This window comes from Pan paniscus, chromosome 18 (genome assembly GCF_029289425.2).
Source record: "Pan paniscus chromosome 18, NHGRI_mPanPan1-v2.0_pri, whole genome shotgun sequence".
In the NCBI taxonomy this organism is placed as follows: Eukaryota; Metazoa; Chordata; class Mammalia; order Primates; family Hominidae; genus Pan; species Pan paniscus.
Window position 1 is genome coordinate 93543949 of NC_073267.2, and position 23690 is coordinate 93567638.

A 23690-nucleotide genomic window follows, 5' to 3' on the forward strand; every position below is an offset into this window, starting at 1 on the left:
TTCCATGGCTTGTTAGCAGGTAGATGACGGGCTTCTCCTAGATTAATTTAACATCTCAGTTAATCAAAAGTAGCCGGGCATGGTGACTCATGCCTGTAATCCCAGCCCTTTGGGAGGCAGAGGCGGGTGGATCACTTAAGGTCAGGAGTTCAAGACCAGCCTGGCCAGCATGGTGAAACCCTATCTCTACTAAAAAATAAAAAAATTAGCTGGGTGTGGTGGTGCACACCTGAAATCCCAGCTACTCAGGAGGCTGAGGCAGGAGAATCGCTTGAACCCAGGAGGCAGAGTTTGCAGTGAGCCATTGCACTCCAGCCTGGGCAACAGAGCAAGACTCCGTCAAAAAAAAAAAAAAGGAAATTTATGAACTCCAGAGTACCCATTCACTACCAAACTAACTGAGGGGAGAGAAAACTGAGGGAGAAAGTGGGGTGGGGTCTCAAAGGGTTTGCACTGTGCTTTGCTATAAATTATTCAAAGAGGCAAATTCTAAAGGATCTCTAAGTAGTTGCTGATTTTGTAAAGGTAGCCCATAAATCTGTTTACGTGTAGCTGCCTTAAACATGAGTCAACAGGGTAAGTCACACCAACAGGAAACCCAAGCACTAAAAAAGCCACCTACATTTTCTGTTTACCAAATACTAAGAATAATAATCTAATAATCTGGCTACATCTTTCATAAAGACCTCCATCTTCTCTCCTTAACTGACTGTTGAGATTTGATAATTTTCACAGTCTAATGATAAAATGCTTTCAAAATGGTTCATCTAACGCAATTAACAATTCTTTTACTATATGCAATGTGTTACCCTTACTATATTTCCTATTGCTAATAGATTAGCCCACTATTGAAAAAATTCTGCAGTTGTGACCATATTCATATGAAAGCATATACAAGATATAGAGAGACAGCACAAAATGGTGGGAATGGATGTGTGTATGAGGGTTTCAGATAAGAACTTCAATTATATAATTTAAGAGTAAGTCTATAATTTAAGCAGAAATAATTTAGATACTCATCAAATTAAGTAAGCGGAAAAATTTCCTCTCTCTCATACTATGTTGCTATCATCACATCTGTCGTTGGAGGGTTGCTGAGCTTGATAAGCCTTTGAACCATTTTATTTGACTTTCCACGTGCCATCTCATTGGTAGGGAGATGGTGAAATGCGTTGGGTGGTGTAGGACGAGGGAGGTTTTCACTCTGAAGCTATGAAGACTTGGAGAAAGGGGCTTATAGAAGCACTATGAAAATAAACTGGAGACTCTATTTTTTTGCTACTTTTTACAAAGCTTTTTCTTTAGAGAGTAATAAAGCCATTCTATATCTGTCGTATACATTAATTCAGACTATTAGAGAGTTGAAAATGTAGGAGATATATATATATATATATATGTGGACAGATAGATAGATAGCTATAGATATACATATCTGTGTTGTCATGCACATGTCAACACTGTCCTGATGACAAAATTTTATTTATCCCCCCAGATAAAAATTTTAAGAAATTTTAAATGCTTTTTATTCACAAACACTTTTCAAAAGGGATAAAAGTTAATCATGTTAAAATATTCAGTCTATGGCAGATGTCGCTCCTTTGGGCCCTCACTGCTGAATTGCTTACAGTTTCTGAGCTGTGAACTAACATTTGCTTTTCTATGTAGTTACAGAGAAATGTGTAACTTGTTTGTGAAATATTCAAATAAAGCTTATCTGGGATTTTTAACTTGTGTGTTTAGTCTTAGACCATCTTTAGTACAGTCTGGTCTAAACACTGTGACAGAGCAAAGGGACCTTTTTTCCAATGGTGCACAGTGTCGTGGGTGCAACTGGCTGGTGCCGGTGTTGTGGATGGTAAAAGAATTTACCGGCAGGGCGTGGTGGCTCATGCCTGTAATCCCAGCACTTTGGGAGGCCAAGGCGGGCAGATCACCGGAGGTCAGGAGTTCGTGACCAGCCTAGCCAACGTGGTGAAACCCCATCTCTACCAAAAATACAAAAATTAGCTGGGCACAGTGGCGCATGCCTGTAATCCCAGCTACTCAGGAAGCTAAGGCGGGAGAATCGCTTGAACCTGGGAGGCGGAGGTTGCAGTGAGCCGAGATAGCGCCGCTGCACTCCAGCCTGGGCAACAGAGCGAGACTCTATCTCAAAAAAAAAAAAAAGAAGAAGAAGAAGAAGAATTTACCAAGACAGTTGTAGGTAAAGAAAGGCTGATTATTCAAGGGAAAGTACGTTGCAAGGAAGCAACAGGCAGCACAGCAGAGAAGGGGATGTCTGGAAAGAGGCAGGGGCTGGAGGGAAGTTTTATAGGGTTGTGCTGGAGGATGTTACACTTGGAGTGAGGTAGTTGTGCCAGCAGCTTGTTTGTGATTAGCTGTCTCTTGGAACAGTTGTTCCCTACCTGGGACCCCCTTCCTCATTGTTGCTTACTTATCAGGACTCCACACCAGGTTAGCCTATGATGTTTAAAAACCAAGACTAAAATCAAGTGCTGCCTGCTTAATAATTGGCTCTCTTCTGCTTCTTTCATAAAAGTCAATCATTCTGATTTGGAAAAACAGATATATAGATGATAGAAGGATAGATGGATAGATGACAGAGAGCGAGAGATAGAAAGAGAGAGAAGATAGCAAGAAGGTTAGTGAGATCATTTTGTAAAAAAAGGAGGGGGCCAGATGTGGTGGCTCACGCCTGTAATTCCAGCAATTTGGGAGGCAGAGGTGGGCCGATCACCTGAGGTCAGGAGTTCAAGACCAGCCTGGCCAACATGGAGAAACCTCGTCTCTACCAAAAATATAAAACTAAGCCAGGTGTAATGGTGGGCACCTGTAATCCCAGCTACTCAGGAGGCTGAGGCAGGAGACTCTCTTGAACCTGGGAGCCAGAGGTTGCAGTGAGCCAAGATAGTGCCACTGCACTCCAGCCTGGGCAACAGAGCAGAGCAAGACTCCAACTCAAAAGCAAAAAAAAAAAAAAAAGGGAAGGGGGTGTTCATTAAGTGCTTCCTACGGGCCTATATAGATGTGTATATACATATTACCTTGTAGTTATATGTGTAATTTATGTGTAATACATAATTATATATCATATACATAATTTATGTAATAGACATTAGCTCCATTCTATAGATGAAGAAACTGAGGTTCACACAGTTAAAACTATCTCACAGTAGGTCTCATGACTACTAAGTGATATGCATGGCCCCACCCTGGCACTTTTCTTGCTATATGCTAAGGCAGCACCACCCCATTTATCTCCAGGAACAAACTGTGTCATCACAAACAATGCATGAAAGTGCTGAGGACTAAGCAAGTTGTCAATGATGGGGGATGAAGCAGAGGAAACCCAAACTTGCAAATCTGGTCTATAAGAAAACTTTCCTTCCCCCTAGGCAGTCTGTCTCCAGGAAACTGCTAGTTTGGGTAAATAAATAGCAAACGGATGCCTTGGCAGCCAGTCATAGAGACGCTAATTTGGAAATTTGCCTCAAAAGAACATAAGAAACAGAAACCAATGCTTCAGTCCGAAAGCAAGAGAATGTGAAATTGTCAGAACAACCACCGATCACACCATTCTCCCCCAGAAAAGCAATTTTCTAGGTTTTTGTTTGTTTGTTTGTTGTTTTTTGATTTTTTTACAAACAAGTCCTCAAAGAGACCTCCTTGTGCTTTGGTAATGCGAGGCAAAATATCCACTCATTCTAGCCAGGGCACACCCTTGAGAGGGTAGCAACGCTGGATTTTTACATGGGAATCCAAGCCAAGAAGACTGGTACCAGGATGGTGGTATTTCTAGATTAAATCTGCCGTTCTGTGTCTGTAACTAAGCCCTACCTTTGCTTGGATGATGACTGTCCTGCCCCAGCCCCTCCTCGTGCCAGCGGGACAGCATCCTCCTCCTGAGGCTTACTAGCACCTGAAGGATTGTTCTGTGAAAAACAGAGACCCAGCACCTGCTGACATTCCTCAGCATCCTCTCTGAGTTTATCCCCACGGAGAAGAAGCAAGTCGATGTTACCCTGATGCAGTCATAGTTCCTGTGCTTCCCCTTATCAAATTATGTAACCATGTTGTTTCACAGCACACGCAATCTCTTCACCCTTTGGCTCCCTGCCTTCTTTCAAGGCAGGATTTTCTAAACTTTAATCCCAAGGGAATATCGTCACTATTTAGCAATCTCCCTGTCTCATCTCTCAGCACCTTCACTAACTCTGCCACACTGAAATGCCACCTGTACCATCAGCTACAACTCTAGTTTTAAACTATGTAATTTTACATTTATAATTTTGGCTTGAATTTATTTTAAAAGAAGCTGGTACATTGGCCGGGCATGGTAGCTCATACCTATCATCCCAGCATTTGGAGAGGCCAAGGCAGGCAGGTAGATGGTTTGAGCCCAAGAGTTCAAGACCAGCCTAGACAACATGGCGAAACTACATCTCTACAAAAAATACAAAGATTAGACAAGCGTAATGGTGCATACCTGTCGCAGGAGGATTGCTGGAGTCTGAGAGGTTGAGGTTACAGGGAGCCATGACTGCGCCACTGCACTCCAGCCTGGGTGACAGAGTGAGACCCTGTCTCAAAAAAAAAAAAAAGGAAAAAGAAAAAGAAAACTCTACATTATAACAACATGAATGAAAAACCAGTATCACTTGGAATACAATAAAGCAGCAATAAAAATAAATACAATGAAAAAAACAAAAAAGCATAATTACCTTTTAGCTAGATACTATGTCTACTTAAGGTCTGCGTATGAAACTCTGTATTAAAATGAGAGATAAATAAGGATTAGAGAGGTCTCAAAGACACAGTAATATCCACCTGAGACCCTCTGCTTGTCAGGATCACTCAAAGAGAAATGAAAATGGAATGAATGAATGTCCACCGTGTGAGTCACGCTTTTGTAGCACCTGTCCACACAGCACCTAGAATCATTTTAGTAGAAGCAAAACAAGCAAAGTTGCATGAACAGGAGGTAAGGAAGTGGATCAAGTAACTAAGACAATAAGTCCTTCCTTTCTAGAAGCTCCCCTATGAGCAGTAGCTCAACAAGGGCACACAGTCAGTGGAGGTTCACCCTGGTTGGACTGGTTTCCATTTTCTATTTGTTTTTTGTGCAGCAGGGGTGGGGCGAGGGGTTGGTCCCTTTTATGTGCTGAGAAGGAGGAATCATTGGAAAAAAGAAAATGAACGCAGGAAGCAAGTTCCTGGAGTTGAGGAAAGGGAATGGGATCAGGGCCCAGGTCTCTCTGCCTTAGACAAACGTAGAGCCCTGTGCGCGAGGAAGAACACTGCTTCCTGAGACAGAAAGGATCGTTAGCTAGTGACACAGGGGTTAATGTAGGAACTTATGAATGCACGCAGGACGGGAGTTAAGGGGTTTTGATGGACAGTCTCCATTTTCTCCACAAAATAGAATGTAAGGTCATCCTCTGAGGGTGAAGGGGATAAAGTGCTGGATTTGGGGAGACCAGAAAGGTTTGGAATGGCTACTGAAGGGCCGGGGCTAGGGCAGCCCAGGTCACTAGAAGGAAGGGGCACCCTTCACTGACCCTGCTGTGGCACCGCCCATCAGGTGAAGGGAGCTCAGCAGCAGCATGAGGCAACCTGGGAGGAAAGCAAACCAGGGGAGCAGCTGCTGGGCCCCAGGGCTGGGCCTACAGAGCTGACGCAGGTGCAACTAGGCAAAGAACATTCCAGTTCCTCCAAGGCCCCGCTAGGATCATTCCATCGCTGCTCACACAAGGCAAACGCACAAAGCACCTCATTGCATGTGGTCACATGGACAGACCAACACCTTCCATAGTGTATTTTATTATTACTGTTTTTTGAGACTGAGTCTCAATCTGTTGCCCAGGCTGGAGTGCAGTGGATAGATCTCGGCTCACTGCAACCTCTCCCTCCCCAGGTCAAGCGATTCTCCTGCCTCAGCCTCCTGAATAGTTGGGATTACAGGTGCACGCCACCTAGCCCAGCTAATTTTTGTATTTTTAGTAGAGATGGGGTTTCGCCACACTGGCGAGGCTGGTCTTGAACTCCTGGTCTCAAGTGATGTGCCTGCCTCAGCCTCCCAAAGTGCTGGGATTACAGGCATGAGCCACCATGCCCAGCCACCTATCATAGTATAGATCCAAGAAAGGAGGCATGTCAAAAGAATGGCCCAGAGAACCAAAATGCAATTATAAAAGTACCATAATAAGCACACGTAAAACAAAACTGTCTTGAATGGAAAAAGGGAGTTACAACATGCGATTAATCTAGGAAGAGCTTTAAAAAAATGCCAAGAGGAGGTAAGACAACTATGACACTTAAATAAAGGTTAAAAATGAGAGTTGTTCAAAACCGAAGTTTAAAGGTTAATTACTGGTGCCTTACACGTAATACATTAGTTTTGTTAGTGAGACAATATTCAGTTAGGTTCGGTGTGTCAGCCCCACAAGGTGAGTATGTCAGCCATGAGTATAAATTAGTGAAGCTTCCGTGAAAAGCAGCCCTTTAACAGACCTTGGTCTCCACACAGAGAAAGCATACTGCCTATCTGTTTAAGTGCAAAAAATAAAGGAACAAATAATGCCTCCACTAAAAGAGTATCAAGTTTGTTTGTTGTTTATGTAAAGCAAATTTCCAATTGGAATTTAAAAAAAAAAAAAAAAACACAAGTGTCTTACCAGAAAAGGAAAGAAAAACTCCAGATTCTCGTGCTAATTCATGTTCCTGAGTTGCCCACAGCCATAAGGCAGATTTGCTCAGAGATCCAAGGTGCAGGCACCCAGCTTTCTTTGCTGAGTGTGGGAGTCCCAGGGATTGGGGTCTAAAGTCAGAAGCCTGAGGCCTTTCTTCACCTTGGCTATTCACTAGTTTTTAAGGAGTTCTGAAGTTTTATGAAAAGTCTTTTACGATTAGCTGGGCATGGTGGTGCTCACCTGTAATCCCAGCTACTCAGGAAGCTGAGGCAGGAGAATCGCTTGAACCGGGGAGGCGGAGGTTGCAGTGAGTCGACATGGTGCCACTGCACTCCAGCCTAGGCAACACAGCAAGAGTCCATCTCAAAAAAAAAAAAAAAAAAAAAAAGTCTTTTAAGAAAACTGAGATACTGGCATCTAGTAGGTAGAAGTCAGAGAAGCTGCTCAACGTCCTACAATACACAGGGTGCCCCCTCCACCATCAACAATAAAGAATGACTTGACTCAAATGCCAGTATTGCAGCTCTTGAGAAACTCTGCTCTAAGCTCAAAAAACTCAGAGAATTCTAGAATGGTGAGAAAAAAGGAGAAGATGCAGAGTCAGGAAGTCCTGCATCTCTTACTTCCTTAATTTGATGACCTTGTTCCAGTTTCTTAACGCCTCTGCATCTGTTTTCTCAAAAATGTAAAATTATGATAATTATATCACAGGGTCTTCTGAGGATTAAGTTAAAACACTGAGATATTTTTATTTCAAGTAGTCGGGTAAAGCACTAGCCAAATACCAGTTGACAACAGCCAATTACAAAAAAGTTGTGCATACTTACACAGAAAGGAAGATCTCTCTATAGGAAAGGATGAGGTGTGAAGGGTGAGGAGCAAAGGTGTGAGTGAGGGGGAAGGGGTGGTAAAGGGAGTTGAAGTCTCATGCCTCAAGGCCAACTGGATTCCGGGTTTGTTAGAGACACTGGTGGGTCTGGCAGAGGCGTTTGAACAAGAGCAACTCCATCTCGAATAGGAGCTGGGTAAGCTGAGGCTGAGACCTACTGGGCTGCATTCTCAGTTAAAGGATTCTAAGTCACAGGATGGGATAGGAGGTCAGCACAAGGTACAGGTCATAAAGACCTTGCTGATAAAACAGCTTGCGGTAAAGAAGCCCGCCAAAACCCACCAAAACCAAGATGGCAATAAGAGTGAACCCTGCTTGTCCTCATTTCTACACTCCCATTACCGCCATGACAGTTTACAAATGCCATGGCAACGTCAAGAAGTTACCCTATATGGTCTAAAAAGGGGAGGCATGAATCACCCACCCCTTTTTGAGCATATAATCAAGAAATAACTATAAAAATGAGCAACCAGCAGCCCTCAGGGCTCTGTCTATGGAGTAACCATTCTTTTATTCCTTCATTTTCTTAAACTTGCTTTCACTTTACAGACTCGCCCTGAATTCTTTCTTGCATGAGATCCAAGAGCCCCCTCTCTTGGGGTCTGGATCAGGACCCTTTCCCGTAACAGCTCTAACACCTTACAGCCTCTCCCCAGCTAAAGTCACACTGGAGCTGACCCCTCACATAGCACAGTCCTTAAATGAGATGTGTGAAAGTTTCCAGAACATGCCAGGCCCGCAGTCAAGGACTCTCCTATCCCCTTGCCATGAGACCCAATCCTAAAGACCATCTGTGGGGTTGGAACTTGAGGTTCCAAATCAGCAGTGCCCACCTCCTTCAACACCCAAACCCACAGTCTAACCCTGACGCCGGAAGCCTTCCCCACTCAACAGCAGGCACTGCGTGGAGTGAAAGAAGCCAGGCATGATGGACAGCTTCCTGTCTGAATCCCCTCATATGAACCTGACAGGCACAGTGAAGCTACTGGGCTAAACTCCAGACGCTGGCCACCCTCATAGGGTGGAGATGACAGAACAGGACAGGAGCCATGGGGCTCCCGGGGTGGGGGGGGAGGGGGGCGGGTAGGGGTGGATCATGTTCCTTGGCTTGGGGGCAGTTACAAGGGTACAGTGGGGCTTGTTGAAGGGCAAAAGTTCTGTAAGTTCGTCCCGACAGGCCAAAGAAACTCCAGAGCCGTCTTTCGACTGACTACAGCCTGGAAGGGAGGCCAAGACCACTCCCTGCCTCTATTGCTCCATTTCTGAGTTGGTCTCACTTCCCACCCCACCGACGGCACGCTGCGTGAGGGGCGGGGCATAGAGGGACGGGAGGGGCTATGCAAAAGAGGGCGGGGAGAGTGGGGTGGGGCCGCTCCTTGGAACGGAAGCGCGCGGCCTCGAGGCCCTTCCGGTGCGGGAGAAACTACTACTCCCATAATGCCCCGCGGTCCCGCGAGCAGCCAGTCTCGTCGCGAGAAGCAGCGGCCGGGGGCGTCTGAGCGGACAAACGGAAGTGTAGGTTACGGTCTGAGACATCACCGCCAAGCTGGGCATCGGGGAGATGGCCGAGACTGACCCCAAGACCGTGCAGGACCTCACCTCGGTGGTAAGGGACGGCTGTGAGGGCCGGAGGCCGCGGCCTTCCCGGGCGGCGCCGGGCCAAGCCCTGCTGGACAGAGGCGCGCCCACCGCGGCCGCGCGTGGCGTTTGCCGAGGCCCCGTTTCTGGAAGCGTCTCTGGCCGAGGCTCCCGGCCACCTTGACCCCCGGGGCGCTCGGTGCCGTCCCGTCTCCCCGCGGGCGCCCCCAAGCCCGACCCCTTCCAGTAGCCCCATTCATCTGTCGCGAACGCCCCCCGGGTCCCTCCCGCCTACCTCTGACCCCCTCCCCGCCCTTCAACTCCTCACACACCCCCGGGTGCCCCAACCCGGCAGAAACAACCTAAAGACCCTGAGCTTTGAGTCGCAGCGGCCTCCCCAGCCCAGCAGTCTAATTGGACAGGTTGGAAAACGGAAGCCCAGAGAAGGAAGATCCTTGCTGAAGGCCGCACAGCTGTCCAGAGGCAGAAATGGGGCTAGAACCCTGGACCGGGGCTCGCATCCTGATCCCAGGAAGTTGTCTCTGGATCGATGTGGACCGTGTTTGTTTGTTTCGGTTTTTCTTAGGTGCAGACACTCCTGCAGCAGATGCAAGATAAATTTCAGACCATGTCTGACCAGATCATTGGGAGAAATATCCTTTTTATCTGCAGTCGGCCTCCTGTGGGCCTTTGGAGCCTATTTGCCGGGCAGCGGTGGGGATAAATGAGTAGTTTTCAGGCTAGCTTCAGCCATTCACTTGTAGAATTTGAGCTTGGATTGTACTGTGTTTCTGAGAAGGACTGCGCCGAGAGCTAGGGGTACAGCTGAGTTAGACCCCTGGCTCAAGGAGCATACGTCTACCAATCCTAATAGCTGGTGTGGTGGACCATGGACTGTGAACTAAGCGCTTTTGTGTGTGTCTTTCTTTTGATGCTCAGCATGACCTTATGAGTGGGTTGTAGTGTTATGATCTTTAGCGAATGAATAAATTGAGGTTTAGGGGTTCCATCACTAGTAAGGGTCAGGGCTGGAATCCGATGCGGGGTAGCCATGCCCCAGAGTCCTGTACTCTTACCCACCAGCGTGTAACAGTGTCTAAAGGAAATTGGAAGACCAGTTTCCCTAAAATCGTTGTGTTTAAGGCTGTAGTCTGCAGGGACGGGAGGAAAAGGGCTCAATGAGATGTTGGCACGCGTTGTCTTTAACTTCACCACTTGATGATATGAGTAGTCGCATTGATGATCTGGAAAAGAATATCGCGGACCTCATGACACAGGCTGGGGTGGAAGAACTGGAAAGTGAAAACAAGATACCTGCCACGCAAAAGAGTTGAAGGTGAGGAAGGGGGCAATTTTTTTTTCTTTTCTTTTCTTTTTTTTTTTTTTGACACGGAGTTTTGCTCTTGTTGCCCAGGCTGGAGTGCAATGGCACGATCTCGGCTCCCTGCAGCCTTTGCCTCCTGGGTTCAAGCGATTGTCCTGCCTCAGCCTCCCGAGTAGCTGGGATTACAGGCTTGCGCCACCACACCCAGCTAATTTTGTATTTTTAGTAGAGATGGGGTTTCTCCATGTTAGTCATGCTGGTCTCGAATTCTGACCTTGAGTGATTTGCCCGCCTCAGCCTCTCAAAGTGCTAGGATTACAGGTGTGAGCCACTGTGCCCGGTCTTTTTTTTTTTTTTTTTTTTTTTTCTTAAAAGAGTAGAGAGAACCTGTAAGTATAATTTGTATGTAGTCAGACATTCTGTAGATCAGTTCCCAGCCATGATCCCAGCAAGCATCACTGTATTGTTTACCCGCTGTGGACTTGATGTTTTGAAATTTTTCATGCCAAACTCATTCTTTACACCGAATTTATTTTCCCAGTTTTTATTAATCAGACTTCTGTCACTGTTAGTTAAGACCACTGGCTAACATTAGATAACCACTGAGTTTTTATCATTCCAGCTAATAAAGGTGTTTTTTTGTTGGCCTATAAAGCCTGTCACTGGAAGATTTTCCATTGCTTTTTTTTTTTTTTATGGAAATAACTGTTAAGTCACCCACATTACCACCTTCTTAAATGGCTTAAATTCTGGAGACTTTCTTGGTAACTTGACATAGGTGAACTGGATTGTGGCCACATTAAGCTTTTACTCTGGAGTTCATTTAAATTTCCACTGAATAGTTTCAGATGTCAGAGGAAAGCCTAGTAATTCAAAATACCCACACAGCAAGATAGGTAAATGTACAGAATCACTCAGCACAGTGCATGGTGATCCTTTTCCTCTGTATGTGTGAAAAATAAGTTTTAAACTCACTTTTCTCTTCTTTCATTTATAACATTTTAATTCTCTATAAAAATGAATGTTGCTGAGGGAGGCGGAGGTTGCAGTCGAGGTCACGCCACTGCACTCCAGCCTGGGCGACAGAGTGAGACTCTGTCTCAAAAAAAATAAAAAGGGACTGGTGCGTGGTGACTCATGCCTGTAATCCCAGCACTTTGGGAGGCAAAGGCAGGCAGAGGGCAGATCAGTTGATGTGAGGAGCTCGAGACCAACCTGGCCAACATGGTGAAACCCTGTCTGTACAAAAATTAGCTGGGTGTGGTGGTGCATGCCTGTAATCCCAGCTACTTGGCAGGCTGAGACAGGAGGCAGAGTTTGCAGTGAGTCGTGATGATGCCACTGCACTCCAGCCTGGGAGACAGAGCAAGACTCTGTCTCAAAAAAAAATAAAATAAAATGGTTCCTGAGTATTTTTAGATTCGTAGAGTACTAAGCAGAATATACAGTAAAACATGCCTAATTTCCTATTTTCTGGGCTTGCTGTGGACCACATTTTAAGTCACTGTGAAATACAGATTTGGGATGTTGAAGACAGACTCTAAAATTTGCTTTTATCTTCACAATAGGTGGGGTTCATTTACTGTGTGAGTAAATCACATAACTGCTTTCTATGGGTTATGTCATCGTTATTCTTATCCAGAGATAATTTGGAAAAATGTCCAACCAGTCTCAGATGCTTCTGTGGGTCTCTTTTTATATTATGTGGCAATCAAAACTGCCATCAACTGACTGAGAATCTTACCACAAGAATTTCAGGATTGTAGACTGGCTAGTGATGGGGGTCATTCAAAGAAAAGAGTGGGAGTAGGAAACTGACTCCGAAACTTTTAAAGATATTTCCAGTTAAATCTATTTTTGCTAAAATATTGCCAGAAGAAAATAAGTTTAACTCAGTAGGAGAGTGGAAAGGGATTTGTAGTTGATAGGTCTATATGTCATTTTTACTTGTGCTCATATAATGAAAAACATGTTGATGATTTTTCCTTCTTCAACAGGTTGCTAATAATTTATACTGGAATCTGGCATTTTTCCAAGCCAAGAGAAGATCGAATGGCTTTTTGCAGCTAACTACTATGTGTAGACAGGTTTTATATTATAAAGTATGCATTCTTATCACATACTATATAGTTAGTTTGTAGAGTGATTTCCCCCCAGTTTCTTGAACATGGTATCTTCACATCTTGGACCTTGGTCAGTTGTGCTATTCATTATTAAACACTAAAACTTTGGCGGTTCTTGCATAACATTGTCAGGTTTTTTAGTGTATTTCTGTGAAGTCATTTTTTTTTCTTGTCATTCCTTTTCTAGTAGTTGCTGTTTGGATAAAAGTTGCTGTGTGATTTTTTATTAAACAAATAGTAAACCCTTCAATTATAGTTAGTCTTGGTGAAGTAAGATGTTTGTAGACTTTAGAGTTCTTTAATTCTTGGCACAACGTGACTGTTGAGCTAACACCAAATAGTGTGTTGGCAATACTTTTCAAATGGCTGAAAACACCTAAAAATTGTTCATTCAGAAATACCTGTCACTGCTCTGTTGCCAAAACTCAGAATAGAACTTAGACGTATGTCTAAGTCCCTGAGATCACATGCTAAAGTCGATGAAAAGTAACCACTGCCACTGTCTTGTGTCAGAACTTTTACAGTACAGAAAATAACAGAATAGCCTTCTGTAATGAGGCGTTTGTTAGAGTTTTGCATGAGATTCTAATACTTCAGTAGGACCCTACCTACGTGGTTCATCTACAATGGTTACCCTAAAAAATCTGGCAGGATTTTAAAACTCAATCAGTCTTTCCTTTGAGCTACTGACTGGAAAAGAAAGAGAGAAGGAAAAGAGACCGTATTAAGTCCATGCCAGTTGCTTGGCTAGAATATGATCAACGACTTGTAGTAGACTCAAGTTTTTAAGAAACACTATTTTACTTAAACTGTTTCTTATCTAAATTCTTGCAGAGTATCAATGTTATCATTGATTATAGAAGACAGGGATAATACCTTTTAACTCTGGCCACTCAAAAATGCAGTGCCAGGAGTGCTAAACCTAGAGGCCAATATTGATGACCTGGAAGGTGATCCATATGATTGTCACCACAAAGTGCTTTTACACAAAAACTTGAAAATTTGAAAAACATGATTTTTTTAAGTTTCTCATCTCAGCAGTCTTGGTGTTTATATTGCGAATCTATCATAGTAAGAAATAATTTGTGCTGTATACAAATTACATGGGGAACATAAAGGAGTGAGAGCCTTCTGTGATAAAATGAATTTACCACTCTGGTTACCCAACTACAGAACCTCCTTTGATCAGGCCAGTAGGTTGTGATGCAGGCTGGAGCCCCCGAATGCCCCACACACACTGCAGCATTGACCAGACCATCCGAAACCTGCGTCCCTGGTGATGTTCTCAAGCCTCGGAAGTGGCAAATGGAAATGATATGGCCGGTTGCGGTTGTAGGAGAGTTGTGACTTAGGCAGGAGTCGACCTCCTCAAGTAATGGAACGATTTCAAAGGCAGGCTGCCCTGACCAAAAATATCTGCCATGAATAAAGGTGCCTGAAATCCTGCTATGAAGCTTCCTTTGTGTCAGAAATCTGTTTGGTTTTCAGATGGAAATGCAGAAATCACATTAGAGTATCAACTAAAACCTCTGGACGGATTAAGTACAAGTAGTCCAAGGCAAAGCAGGAGAGGGGGTGATGGGGGAGGTTGCCTGCTGGAAGGGGAAGCTGAGGAGCGGGAGGAGGGCTTGCCAAGACTGGCATTGCAGGAGACTTGTCTCAGGTGTGTTCCCAGAACACTTGCCCCTGGAGATGCTGCAGGAAGGAAGGGGTTATGGTCACTTGGGTTTAGACGACATTTTGTGAACCTCATGAAGAAATTAGCATATTAAAGACTCTGAAAGTAGAGCAGAGAACTCAGCTTTAACCTGCTCACCCGCTAGTTTTCGAGGTCTCGCTCTGTTGCCCAGGCTGGAGTGCAGTGGCACAGTCATAGCTCACTTGGAGCCTGAAGCTCCTGGGCTCAGGCAGTCCTCCTGCCTCAGCCTCCCAAGTAGCTTATATTACAGGTTTGTGCCACCGCACCTGGGTCTTGCTGTGTTGCCCAGGCTGGTCTAGAACTCCTAGGCTCAAGCAGTCCTGTCTCAGCCTCCCAAAGTGCTGGGATTACAGGCTGGAGCCACCATGCCTGGCCAAGGGCCTTTTTTATACTATATCAAGTATTCCTTCTCCAGCTATTCTTGTTCGTTTACCAGCCAGTGAAGATTCTCTTGAGGGCTGAACAATACAGATGAGTATGGGGGCCCTTGCACCAAGGAAAACAGCCTTACATTTAATTAAGTGCCCTGTCTCAAACCCCAAGGCCCCACAGCTTCCTCATTTGGCCCCTAGTTCATCCTGCTTTCCTTTGAGCCACAGGATTTTAAAATATTTCAATCTTATTTTCATATCAATTTTTTCTTTGTTTCATTACAAGTACAGTCATTGTTTAACCCTATGAGGACTAACACAATATTTCACGTAACTAAGAGTTAATTTGCCCTTGTGAGTCCTTGGACTTTAAGCCCCCCCACACACACACTTAGAGCACTGTTGCTATGGGAACAGAGTCCTCCAAACAAAAGTGAACTTTTTCAACATGCTGTTTGTAAATGGAAGCCTTCCCAAGCAGACACTGTGTTCCTCTTTTATTTTGTATTTTGCAGATTATATATTTTGATTAGATTAAAATGGAGGAATTTGCAGGATGTGTTGTCATATCTAGCCCTGAAAGTTAACTGGTTACAGTTACCAAATGTTCACAGCCAGCGCCATTGAAAGCATTGACTGTAAACCGCTGTACCGTGCTAGGCATTTTGTTTGCACTATTTGGCTTAATCCTCACGACAACACTGAGAGGTTTTCATTTGATGAGTCCCATTTAAAGAAAAGGAACCCAAGTCGGGGAGTCAGGGGCACAAGGTCACAGCTGGTAATGATGACCCTGGAATGTCCTCACAGCTGCACACCTGCACTGCTCACGAACACAGCTGACCGTCTCACAGCTGCACACCTGCACCGCTCACGAGCACAGCTGACCGTCTCACAGCTGCACACCTGCACCGCTCACGAGCACAGCTGACCGTCTCACAGCTGCACACCTGCACCGCTCATGAGCACAGCTGGCCGTCTCACAGCTGCACACCTGCACCGCTCACGAGCACAGCTGACCGTCTCACAGCTGCACACCTGCACCGCTCATGAGCACAGCTGATCGGCTGCCTCTTCGTGTGAGCTGAGCTCCGAATCTCAGCTGTCCAGGCTGTCTGGATATCATCAGCCCCACTCGCTGGATCTCAAAATTTACTTTCAAAAGGCTGATGGAGTGTTTTCAATTAAACATGACCTAAAATTAAGTAATAAACACACTGGATGTGAGTTTTTATTTGGAATTTAAACTATTCAGAGCTGGTAGAAAATGTGTGCTCCTGGATCAGTGCCTTTTTTCTCCTAAATCAGTTGAGAACAACAGCAGAAACAAATGACATTCCTCAAACATTTGCCCAGAGCACAACCACGGGGAATATGAACCACAGGTTTTCACATTGGTTTTCCATGCCTATACCCGTCCTGTCTCCCACAAAAATTATTGCTTGAGGCCCAACCCGGGGGATAAAAAGACACCCCCCACCTGCCACTCCGTGACCTATTAGCTTACCATCCTATTGGATTTCACTGTTTTTTGTTTTGTGGTTTTTTTTTTTTAAGGCAACAAAGACTTTTAAATGGACTCATGAAGCCATCACCTGGAATCTTAATCTTGCATTAATTTTAAGTGTCTGATTTTAGCTGCAGCCACTTGAGAACTTTTCAATGAATGAAAATGAGGGAGGGGAGATGCAAGTCACTGCCCAAAAACAAAACCAGAGGAGTTGTGATGGAACATTGCACTTATCAACCCTACAAATTAATATGGAAATAGGAAAAGGGTTTGTTTCAACAAGTCAGGATGACAGTATTTTAAAAAAGGAAAAAAGGCCAGCCTGGGCAATATACTGAGACTCCATCTCTACATAAAAGTAGAAAAATTAGCCCGGAGTGTGGTGGCACACATCTGTGCTCCCAGCTACTCAGGAGGCTGAGGTGGGAGGATCATTTGAGCCCAGGAAGTCGAGGTTGCAGTGAGCTGTGATCGGACCACTCCACTCCAGCCGTGGTGACAGAGCAAGACCCTGTCACAAAAAAAAAAAAAAGGGCGGATCCTAACGCTTGGTCCTCACACCTGAGGCTCTCACTAAGAGGTGGCTGGAAGCTCCTCAGACCGCTGCCTAAGGTTCGAGTGATCCTGAAAGCTGTACAACATCAGCCTCTGTGGGATCCCTGAGAATGATGAAATGTAATGTGTGGCTGTCTCATCAACAGAGCTTCATTTTACCAAAGCTTATGTAGACACCACATACATGAACTACATACCTATCGTGTAGATGCTGCCCTGCCTCATAAGAACACTCTTGACTGTCCTGCTTCACAATAATAATCTTCGCAATAATGATCTAATAATGGTCAAATTCTGTGTCCCTACCGTAGAAAACAGAATTGGACCATTTAGTCACATTGGTCTTGCAAAATGTCCACCTTCCAAAAGAGAACAGTATTGCTTCCCAGTAATTAAGAACAGTCTGGATTCAGGATCCTGCAGCTTAGAAGCGTTTAGCTACCAATAGCAAAAATCAGCCCTTTAACAATGGTGGGATGTATTATTTCACATGGCAAGAAGTCCCAAGGGAGGGCAGCTCTGGGGCGAGTAAATTCTGCCCCTCAGTAAAACTAAGAGCAAGACCCGGCCGGGCGCAGTGGCTCATGCCTGTAATCCCAGCACTTTGGGAGGCCGAGGTGGGTGGATCACCTGAGGTCAGGAGTTCTAAACCAGCCTGGCCGACATGGCGAAACCCTCGTCTCTACTAAAAATACAAAAATTAGCCAGGCGTGGTCGTGGGCGCTTGTAATCCCAGTTGCTCGCGAGGCTGAGGGAGGAGAATCGCTCGAACTCAGGAGGTGGAAGTTGCAGTGAGCCGAGATCGTGCCATTGCACTCCAGCCTGGGTAACAGAGCGAGACTCCATCTCAAAAAATAAAAAACAAAAAAAATAAATAAAAAATAAAAAGACCCAACCCCAGATTTGTTCCACCTGGGTGCATCCAGTCAGAGAATGCCTTTCTCCTTTCCTTTTGTCTCCTAAGAGTGAAGAAAATGTTTCTTTGAAGGTGTTTCCACCCCACTGCCTGTGCCTAAAATGATCCTGGCAAACAGGACCCGCATGATAGGTTGAGCCGTGTGGTTCTTGTTTTTTTGTTGTCACAACTCAGGTTGGGGGTGTTACTGGCATCAAGAGTGTAGAAACCAAGGATGCTGCGTCAACACCCTACCATGCACAGGACAACCCTCACCCGAAAGAGTGGCACAGCCCCAAGTGTCAACAGTGCTGAGGTTGAGGAATCCCAGCTTAACCCATTCATGAGACCACCTGAGCCTGGTGTAACGGTTCTGCTGATAGTTTCCGGACCCTCAGAGGTGGAGACATACAAGAACAATACCAGAGTTCCACCAGAAAGGAAATCAGAATGGCTATTGGGTGGACAACCTACAGTGTTTGCTACAGACCTTCTAGATGTAACTTCTAGATTATAAACACTGGTAACACTGGAGATGGTTAAATCGGAATTAACTGGCTGTCAACCTTGGTGGCACATTAGAATCACCTGGGGAGCAGTTCAAAGGCCCAAAAGTGGGCAGCACCACAGAACCCTCACATCAGAATCCCCACGGGTGGGCCCAGACAGCAGTGTTCATCTTAGACTCCAGTGTGCAGTCGAGGTCGAGAACTGCATTCAAGAAGGCCTGTCTACTGCCCACCGTCCGATGATGTAATTCACCAAGTTCCATGGGATTCCGCCATGCCCGTGTCAACCCAGCTGACACGTCCAACTTGGACAATCAGGGCTTTGACCCCCGTTACCTGGCATTCAATTCAATCCATGTGTCACGCATGCCCCAACAATTTGTGTCCCAACTGTTTGAATCAAAGGATTACTGATTCCCTGATGGGTGATGACTCAGTAACCGGATTCAGCTTCAGATCTGCCTGACATTTTCCCTGCCTGTCCTCGGCCAGGTATGGCGCTAGCTGCTTTCACCTGTATCATCTCATTCACTTCTCAGAGGCTCTCGAAAGCTGTTGACATTATCAAAAAGTTTTCCAGCTGGAATTCATCTCCCTCTAATCAGCCTTCAAAACCTCCATTTGTAAACGATTGCTGTAGTTTTATTACCTCTTACCTTGGTCTTTGCAAGTTGCTGTCAAAACCCAGTAAGGGTTTCCAGAAAGAAACTTTAAATATTAAATATCTTAAAGGTCTTTTATGCAGAATATGCAGTTAATTTTGATGGGCTATGGATAATCATCAGAAGAGCCATTTCTGGAAATGTAAATAATATGGCTGTTTCGTTTAACAGTTCATTCTCCTGAAAACATAAGACCATTTGACTGATTCTGCTCCAGAATCTTATTGAGGCAAAGGACTGGACCGAATCATTCATGGAACAGAAGCCTCGGACTGGTAAGTCCAGGAAATGCTGCAAAACAATGTCCTCAAAAGAAATCAGCCTTTCCCTTTGATAGGTATCTCTCCTGTAAGCCAGGCTCAGGTGCTCCTCAATTAGAACCTGTGTTCACTGGGGCCATAATTAAGAATCTTAAAGGGAAGGAATCTTTTGAAAGCCATCTGTCAAAAGTACGCAGTCTTGCTTGTAGAATTTTAAAGAGGTTCATGGTTACCGTGGGTCGGCACTGGGTCTGTGAGCCCTCATCCCCAGGGCTCGGTTTCCTATCAGAATCGTTGTCTGGAAGGTTGATTCTATCAGATGCGCATTTTGCCAGCATCCTCAGAAGGAGATGTGAGGAAGATTCTTTTCCTGGGCCACTCTCATTTTCTCAAGCTTGGACAAGTCTTAACAATAATCTGTGGCCCAACTTTGTCTCCCCCATGATGAAAAGCAGACCCCATAGAAACTCTCTGGCACAAAATCTCTGGAATCACTGACCCCAGACATTGTTCCCTACCATCCACTCTGCCAGACATTTCTTGGATTTATTCAAGCTGACTTGTATTCCAGAACAACTGTGGACAAGATTTCCTAGTAATGCTTCCAACAAGTTACTGTTTAGCAAGTTCAGAACTTGAAGAATCCCTTTTATCCTAACACTGACTAATAAACTGGTGAGAACTGTTTGAAATACCCATAACTCAATGGATGTCGTAATTTGCTTTTATGCTGTATTAAACACACTGAGATGTTAAGCTCTTTCTTGGGAACCACCGTGATGTTCTCTTCTGGACTCTTCATAACCCCTTCAGCAGACGACCCTGTATCTGGTCTTGGTTCTGAAAGGTTTGCAGCGGCACCTAAGTCACTGAAGTTCTGGCAGAATTCATTCTCCTGCTCTCTACCGGTACTTGTTTTCCATAATTGGTCTGAGAACAACAGATTTTTTCTTTTTTTGCCTCGGATTTCAACAAAACATACACGGAAAGAATATTTTCTTCCTTGGAGACATTTCCCATAGGGCAGTGGTTCTTAAAATACGTTCCTGAATCGGCAGCATCAGAATCCCCTGGGAACTTGCTGGAAATGTAGATCCCCAGGCCCTACCTAGCCCTACTGAATCAGAGACCCTGGGAGGGAGGTCCAGCAGCCTGTGTTTTAACACATCCTCCAGGCGATTCTGAGAGTGAGAGAGCCAGGGCCTTCGGGCATCAACCTTGGGGCGAGGGTGTTGGGTTGCCCAACACCCTTTAGTCTAATGGCTTTAGGGTCAAATATGTCTAAACCAAGAAGCCCCATGGGGCACTGATTAGCATGCAGGTCCCCAGGCCCCCTTTTTGTAGATCCTGATTCAGAATATCTGGGACAGGGGCTGGAGATTCATATTTTTAATAAATTCCCTCATTTATTATTTTTGTGTCTTATTTCCCATGCACGAAAACATTGCGTAGAGAAATGGGAGTGTGGGCGATGCTCCCATGCTGGGAGTCTCAGGCCTGGTCTAGTCCTAAAATAATTGAAAAGGAATTGATTCTTAATTACCCAGAACATCCACGCTCTAGGACCTAGTGTGACCTCTTCTGCCTTCTGAACCGAGGAGTCCACCCCTAAGCCCGAGGAACTGAGCGTGAAGAGCCCTCACGCCATGAAGACTTGAATCACTTTAAATCAATTTGCTTCTTATTAAAATGTACTTCAGTAAAAAATCATTTCAACTCTTAAGCCACAAAAGGATATCCAATCATTTAAAGCTTCCTGAGTGTTTCGGTTGATTAAAAAGCTTTTAAAGAGCATAGTAAATATTTTACCAGAAGGATAAGTTATTCAATATGGAGATTATTTATTAAAAACTAGTAATTTATTAGTTCATTTATCTTTATTTTCGTGTAAGTGCATTCTTTTAATCTAGGCACCCTTTTTTTGTATTCCCTTAGCAGGTTAAGCTGCCACTTGACAATTCTGTAATACATAAATGTATTTAAATAGAATTTAACTTGTGAAAATAAAAAGATTTCACTAATAATGGAAAAGACAGCTATAAAATTACAGTTTAATTTGAACTTTCGGAGAGTGTTAAGCACAGTTTCATGCACTTAAAAAGGAATCACATTTGCTGTTTTGAAAAAAGAACAAGATTCTCACTTATCACTTGGGTCATTGATCCTGAAGGAAATAACTAATGCATAACTTCTTTTTCTTATAGCTGGAAAGGAAAACATGTAATACATTAGCCCAAAATCAAAGTACTGGGTTCAAGTGCTTACGGTTACACATTTTATTTCTATAATAAAAACATTAGAATGTTTTCAGCTGCAAGCAATGACGAAAAATGGTTTAAATCACAAGGATATTGAGGGATCTCACACATGAGATGTCCAGAGGAGGCTGTGCCGTGGATAGGAGACTTGTCACCCCTTCTGTCCACCCACCCTGCTGGCTGCTCTGTGGGGCTTGTGGCTTTCTTCTCGGGGTGACACAATATCTTCAAGCACCGCCTCTGTGGGCCACCCCAACGCCCTTGCCCCAAACCTTTCCTCCCTGCCCACCTCAGCTGTGGGTGGAATGGTGTCCCCCTAAAAGACTGATGGAAGTCCTAACCCCTATACCTGTGAATGTGGCCTTATTTTTGGAAATAGGGGAAACCAGGCTGGGCAACATAGTGAGACTCCGTCTTGAAAACGAAAGTTGAAGGACACCTGCTCACCGACTGCTGCCCCTGTGAAAGGAAGGGAGGCCCTGCAATATGAGCTTGCTGCTTCCCTTGTTTAAATCGTCCCAACTCAGATACACGTTTCACAGGCCCCATCCAAGGCAGGGAGGCAGAGCGGGGGCTTTGCATCATCTGTTCTCTCTCTTTCTCTTTCCCTCTACCCTCCCTTCTTCTTTTCTCTCTCTCTCTCTGTGTGTATGTGTGTCTCTCTCTCTCTGTCTCTTCCCCAGGGCACACTTTCCCATAATCTTCCGACAGACCTGCCCTTCTATCTGTTTGGCCAGGTGCTGGTCACATGCCCACCTCACAGCCATCACTGGCAAGGGGATGCCAAATAACCTTGACTGGCTAAGGGCCAGCTGGGGGACAGCCTCGTCTTCTCTGAGCCCAGGACGTAATTTCAAGAAGAGGAGGGAAGGCACCTGAGAAGCACCAGCTGCCCGCCCACCCACCCAAACAGGTCACCCAGGCTGGCCCGGCCCTGGTGACATCACTGAGTTCCATGGCATGGCTCCTCCACTCACTGGGCTCCAAAATGACCGCGTAGTCATTTTCAGTGAGAAATCAAAGTATGAAGGAGTCCTCTCTGCTGGCCAGTCTACCCAGGCGGCTGAACTCCACTGAGAAAGCAGCTTGGAGCACGTGCTCCCAAAGCAAGCAGGATGCACCTACTTCCCCAGCAGAGACCAGCCACGGCGTGGACCCAACACCCCGAAGGCAGGAGGCAGAGTGCCCGTGGTTGTTCCCCAGCAGTCTTTGCATGAGGTCCCACAGCTGACCCACCTCCTCCTGGGTGCTTTTTGTTCTTTACTGATAATGTTGATACAGTCGGATTCCAGACTAAGCTGGGCTCCAGAGTCCCCCTGTGTCTATGGGCTGCCTGCAGAAGAGAGGAGTAGAGGGCGAGTGGACGGACACAGTGCTCTGCTCTAAGACAAGGCATTGGTTGTTTAGGGTCAAGACACAGAAGCAACAAGCAAGGAGGACTGTGGGTGTTGACACCAAGGGCAGACCAAGGTCATGCTGGGCCCTGCAGCAGCGACTCTGCAGACCTCTCTCGTGCTCCACCATTACCCTGTGTGTGACTGTCCTGGGGCCGCCCTAACAAAGCTCCACACACCGGGGGCCTTAAAACAGCAGATATGGGCCAGGCGCGGTGGCTCACACCTGTAATCCCAGCACTTTGGGAGGCTGAGGCGGGCGGATCACGAGGTCAGGAGATAGAGACCATCCTGGCTAACACGGTGAAACCCCGTCTCTACTAAAAAATACAAAAAATTAGCTGGGCGTGGTGGCGGGTGCCTGTAGTCCCAGCTACTCGGGAGGCTGAGGCAGGAGAATGGCGTGAACCCGGGAGGCAGAGCTTGCAGTGAGCCGAGATGGCGCCACCGCACTCCAGCCTGGGCGACAGAGTGAGACTCCGTCTCAAAAAAAAAAAAAAAAAAAAAAAAACAGCAGATATGTGTCCTTTCACGGTCTGGAGGCCAGACATCCAACATCAAGGGGTGGGCAGGGCTGTGCTCCTTCTGGGGCTCTAGGGAGGGCCTTCCTTGCCTCTTCCAGGTCCTGGAGCTCCTAATGGTTCCTGGCGGCATCTGGCGGTTCCCAGCATCCCGTGGCTGGCAGCTGCATCACTCCCATCTCTGCATCCATCATCACATGGCCTCCCTCCCTCCGCATGTCTGTGTGTCCTCACGTCCTGTTCTCCTCTCCATGCATCTGTGTCCAAGTAAACTTCTTCTTATAAGGACCACAGTTGTTGGATTAAAGCCCACCCAAATCCATGACGACCTCATCTTATCTAGTTATATCTGCAAAGACCCTAGTTCCCAATAAGGTCACCTTCACAGATCCCAAGGGTGAGGATGTCAACATATCTTCTGCGGGGGACACAAGTCAAAGGACAACTCTGTGC

General features: G+C 45.6%; 2 protein-coding genes across 4 annotated transcripts in view; one reads left to right on the forward strand and one right to left on the reverse strand.

Annotated features, from left to right (window-relative positions):
* Positions 1-8047, reverse strand: part of LOC134729317 (uncharacterized) — a 101030-nt gene extending 92983 nt beyond the window's left edge. Inside the window, exons 1-3 of one of the 3 annotated variants that reach the window (XR_010110311.1) lie at positions 5559-8038; positions 4722-4766; positions 4487-4580 (exon numbers count right to left, since the gene is read on the reverse strand). The gene's annotated coding sequence lies outside the window, so the exon portion shown is untranslated. Of the gene's footprint in view, positions 1-4486; positions 5507-5558 lie in introns of those variants that run through there. The other 2 variants (XR_010110310.1, XR_010110309.1) reach the window with 2 other exon arrangements.
* A 980-nt stretch (positions 8048-9027) lies between these two features.
* Positions 9028-14056, forward strand: HSBP1 (heat shock factor binding protein 1). The gene is made up of 4 exons (XM_034940809.3): positions 9028-9184; positions 9743-9809; positions 10372-10492; positions 12478-14056. The coding sequence occupies exons 1-3, from the start codon at positions 9140-9142 to the stop codon at positions 10488-10490; spliced, it is 231 nt and encodes a 76-aa protein (XP_034796700.1). The 5' UTR covers positions 9028-9139; the 3' UTR covers positions 10491-10492; positions 12478-14056.
* The last annotated feature ends 9634 nt before the right edge of the window (positions 14057-23690 follow it).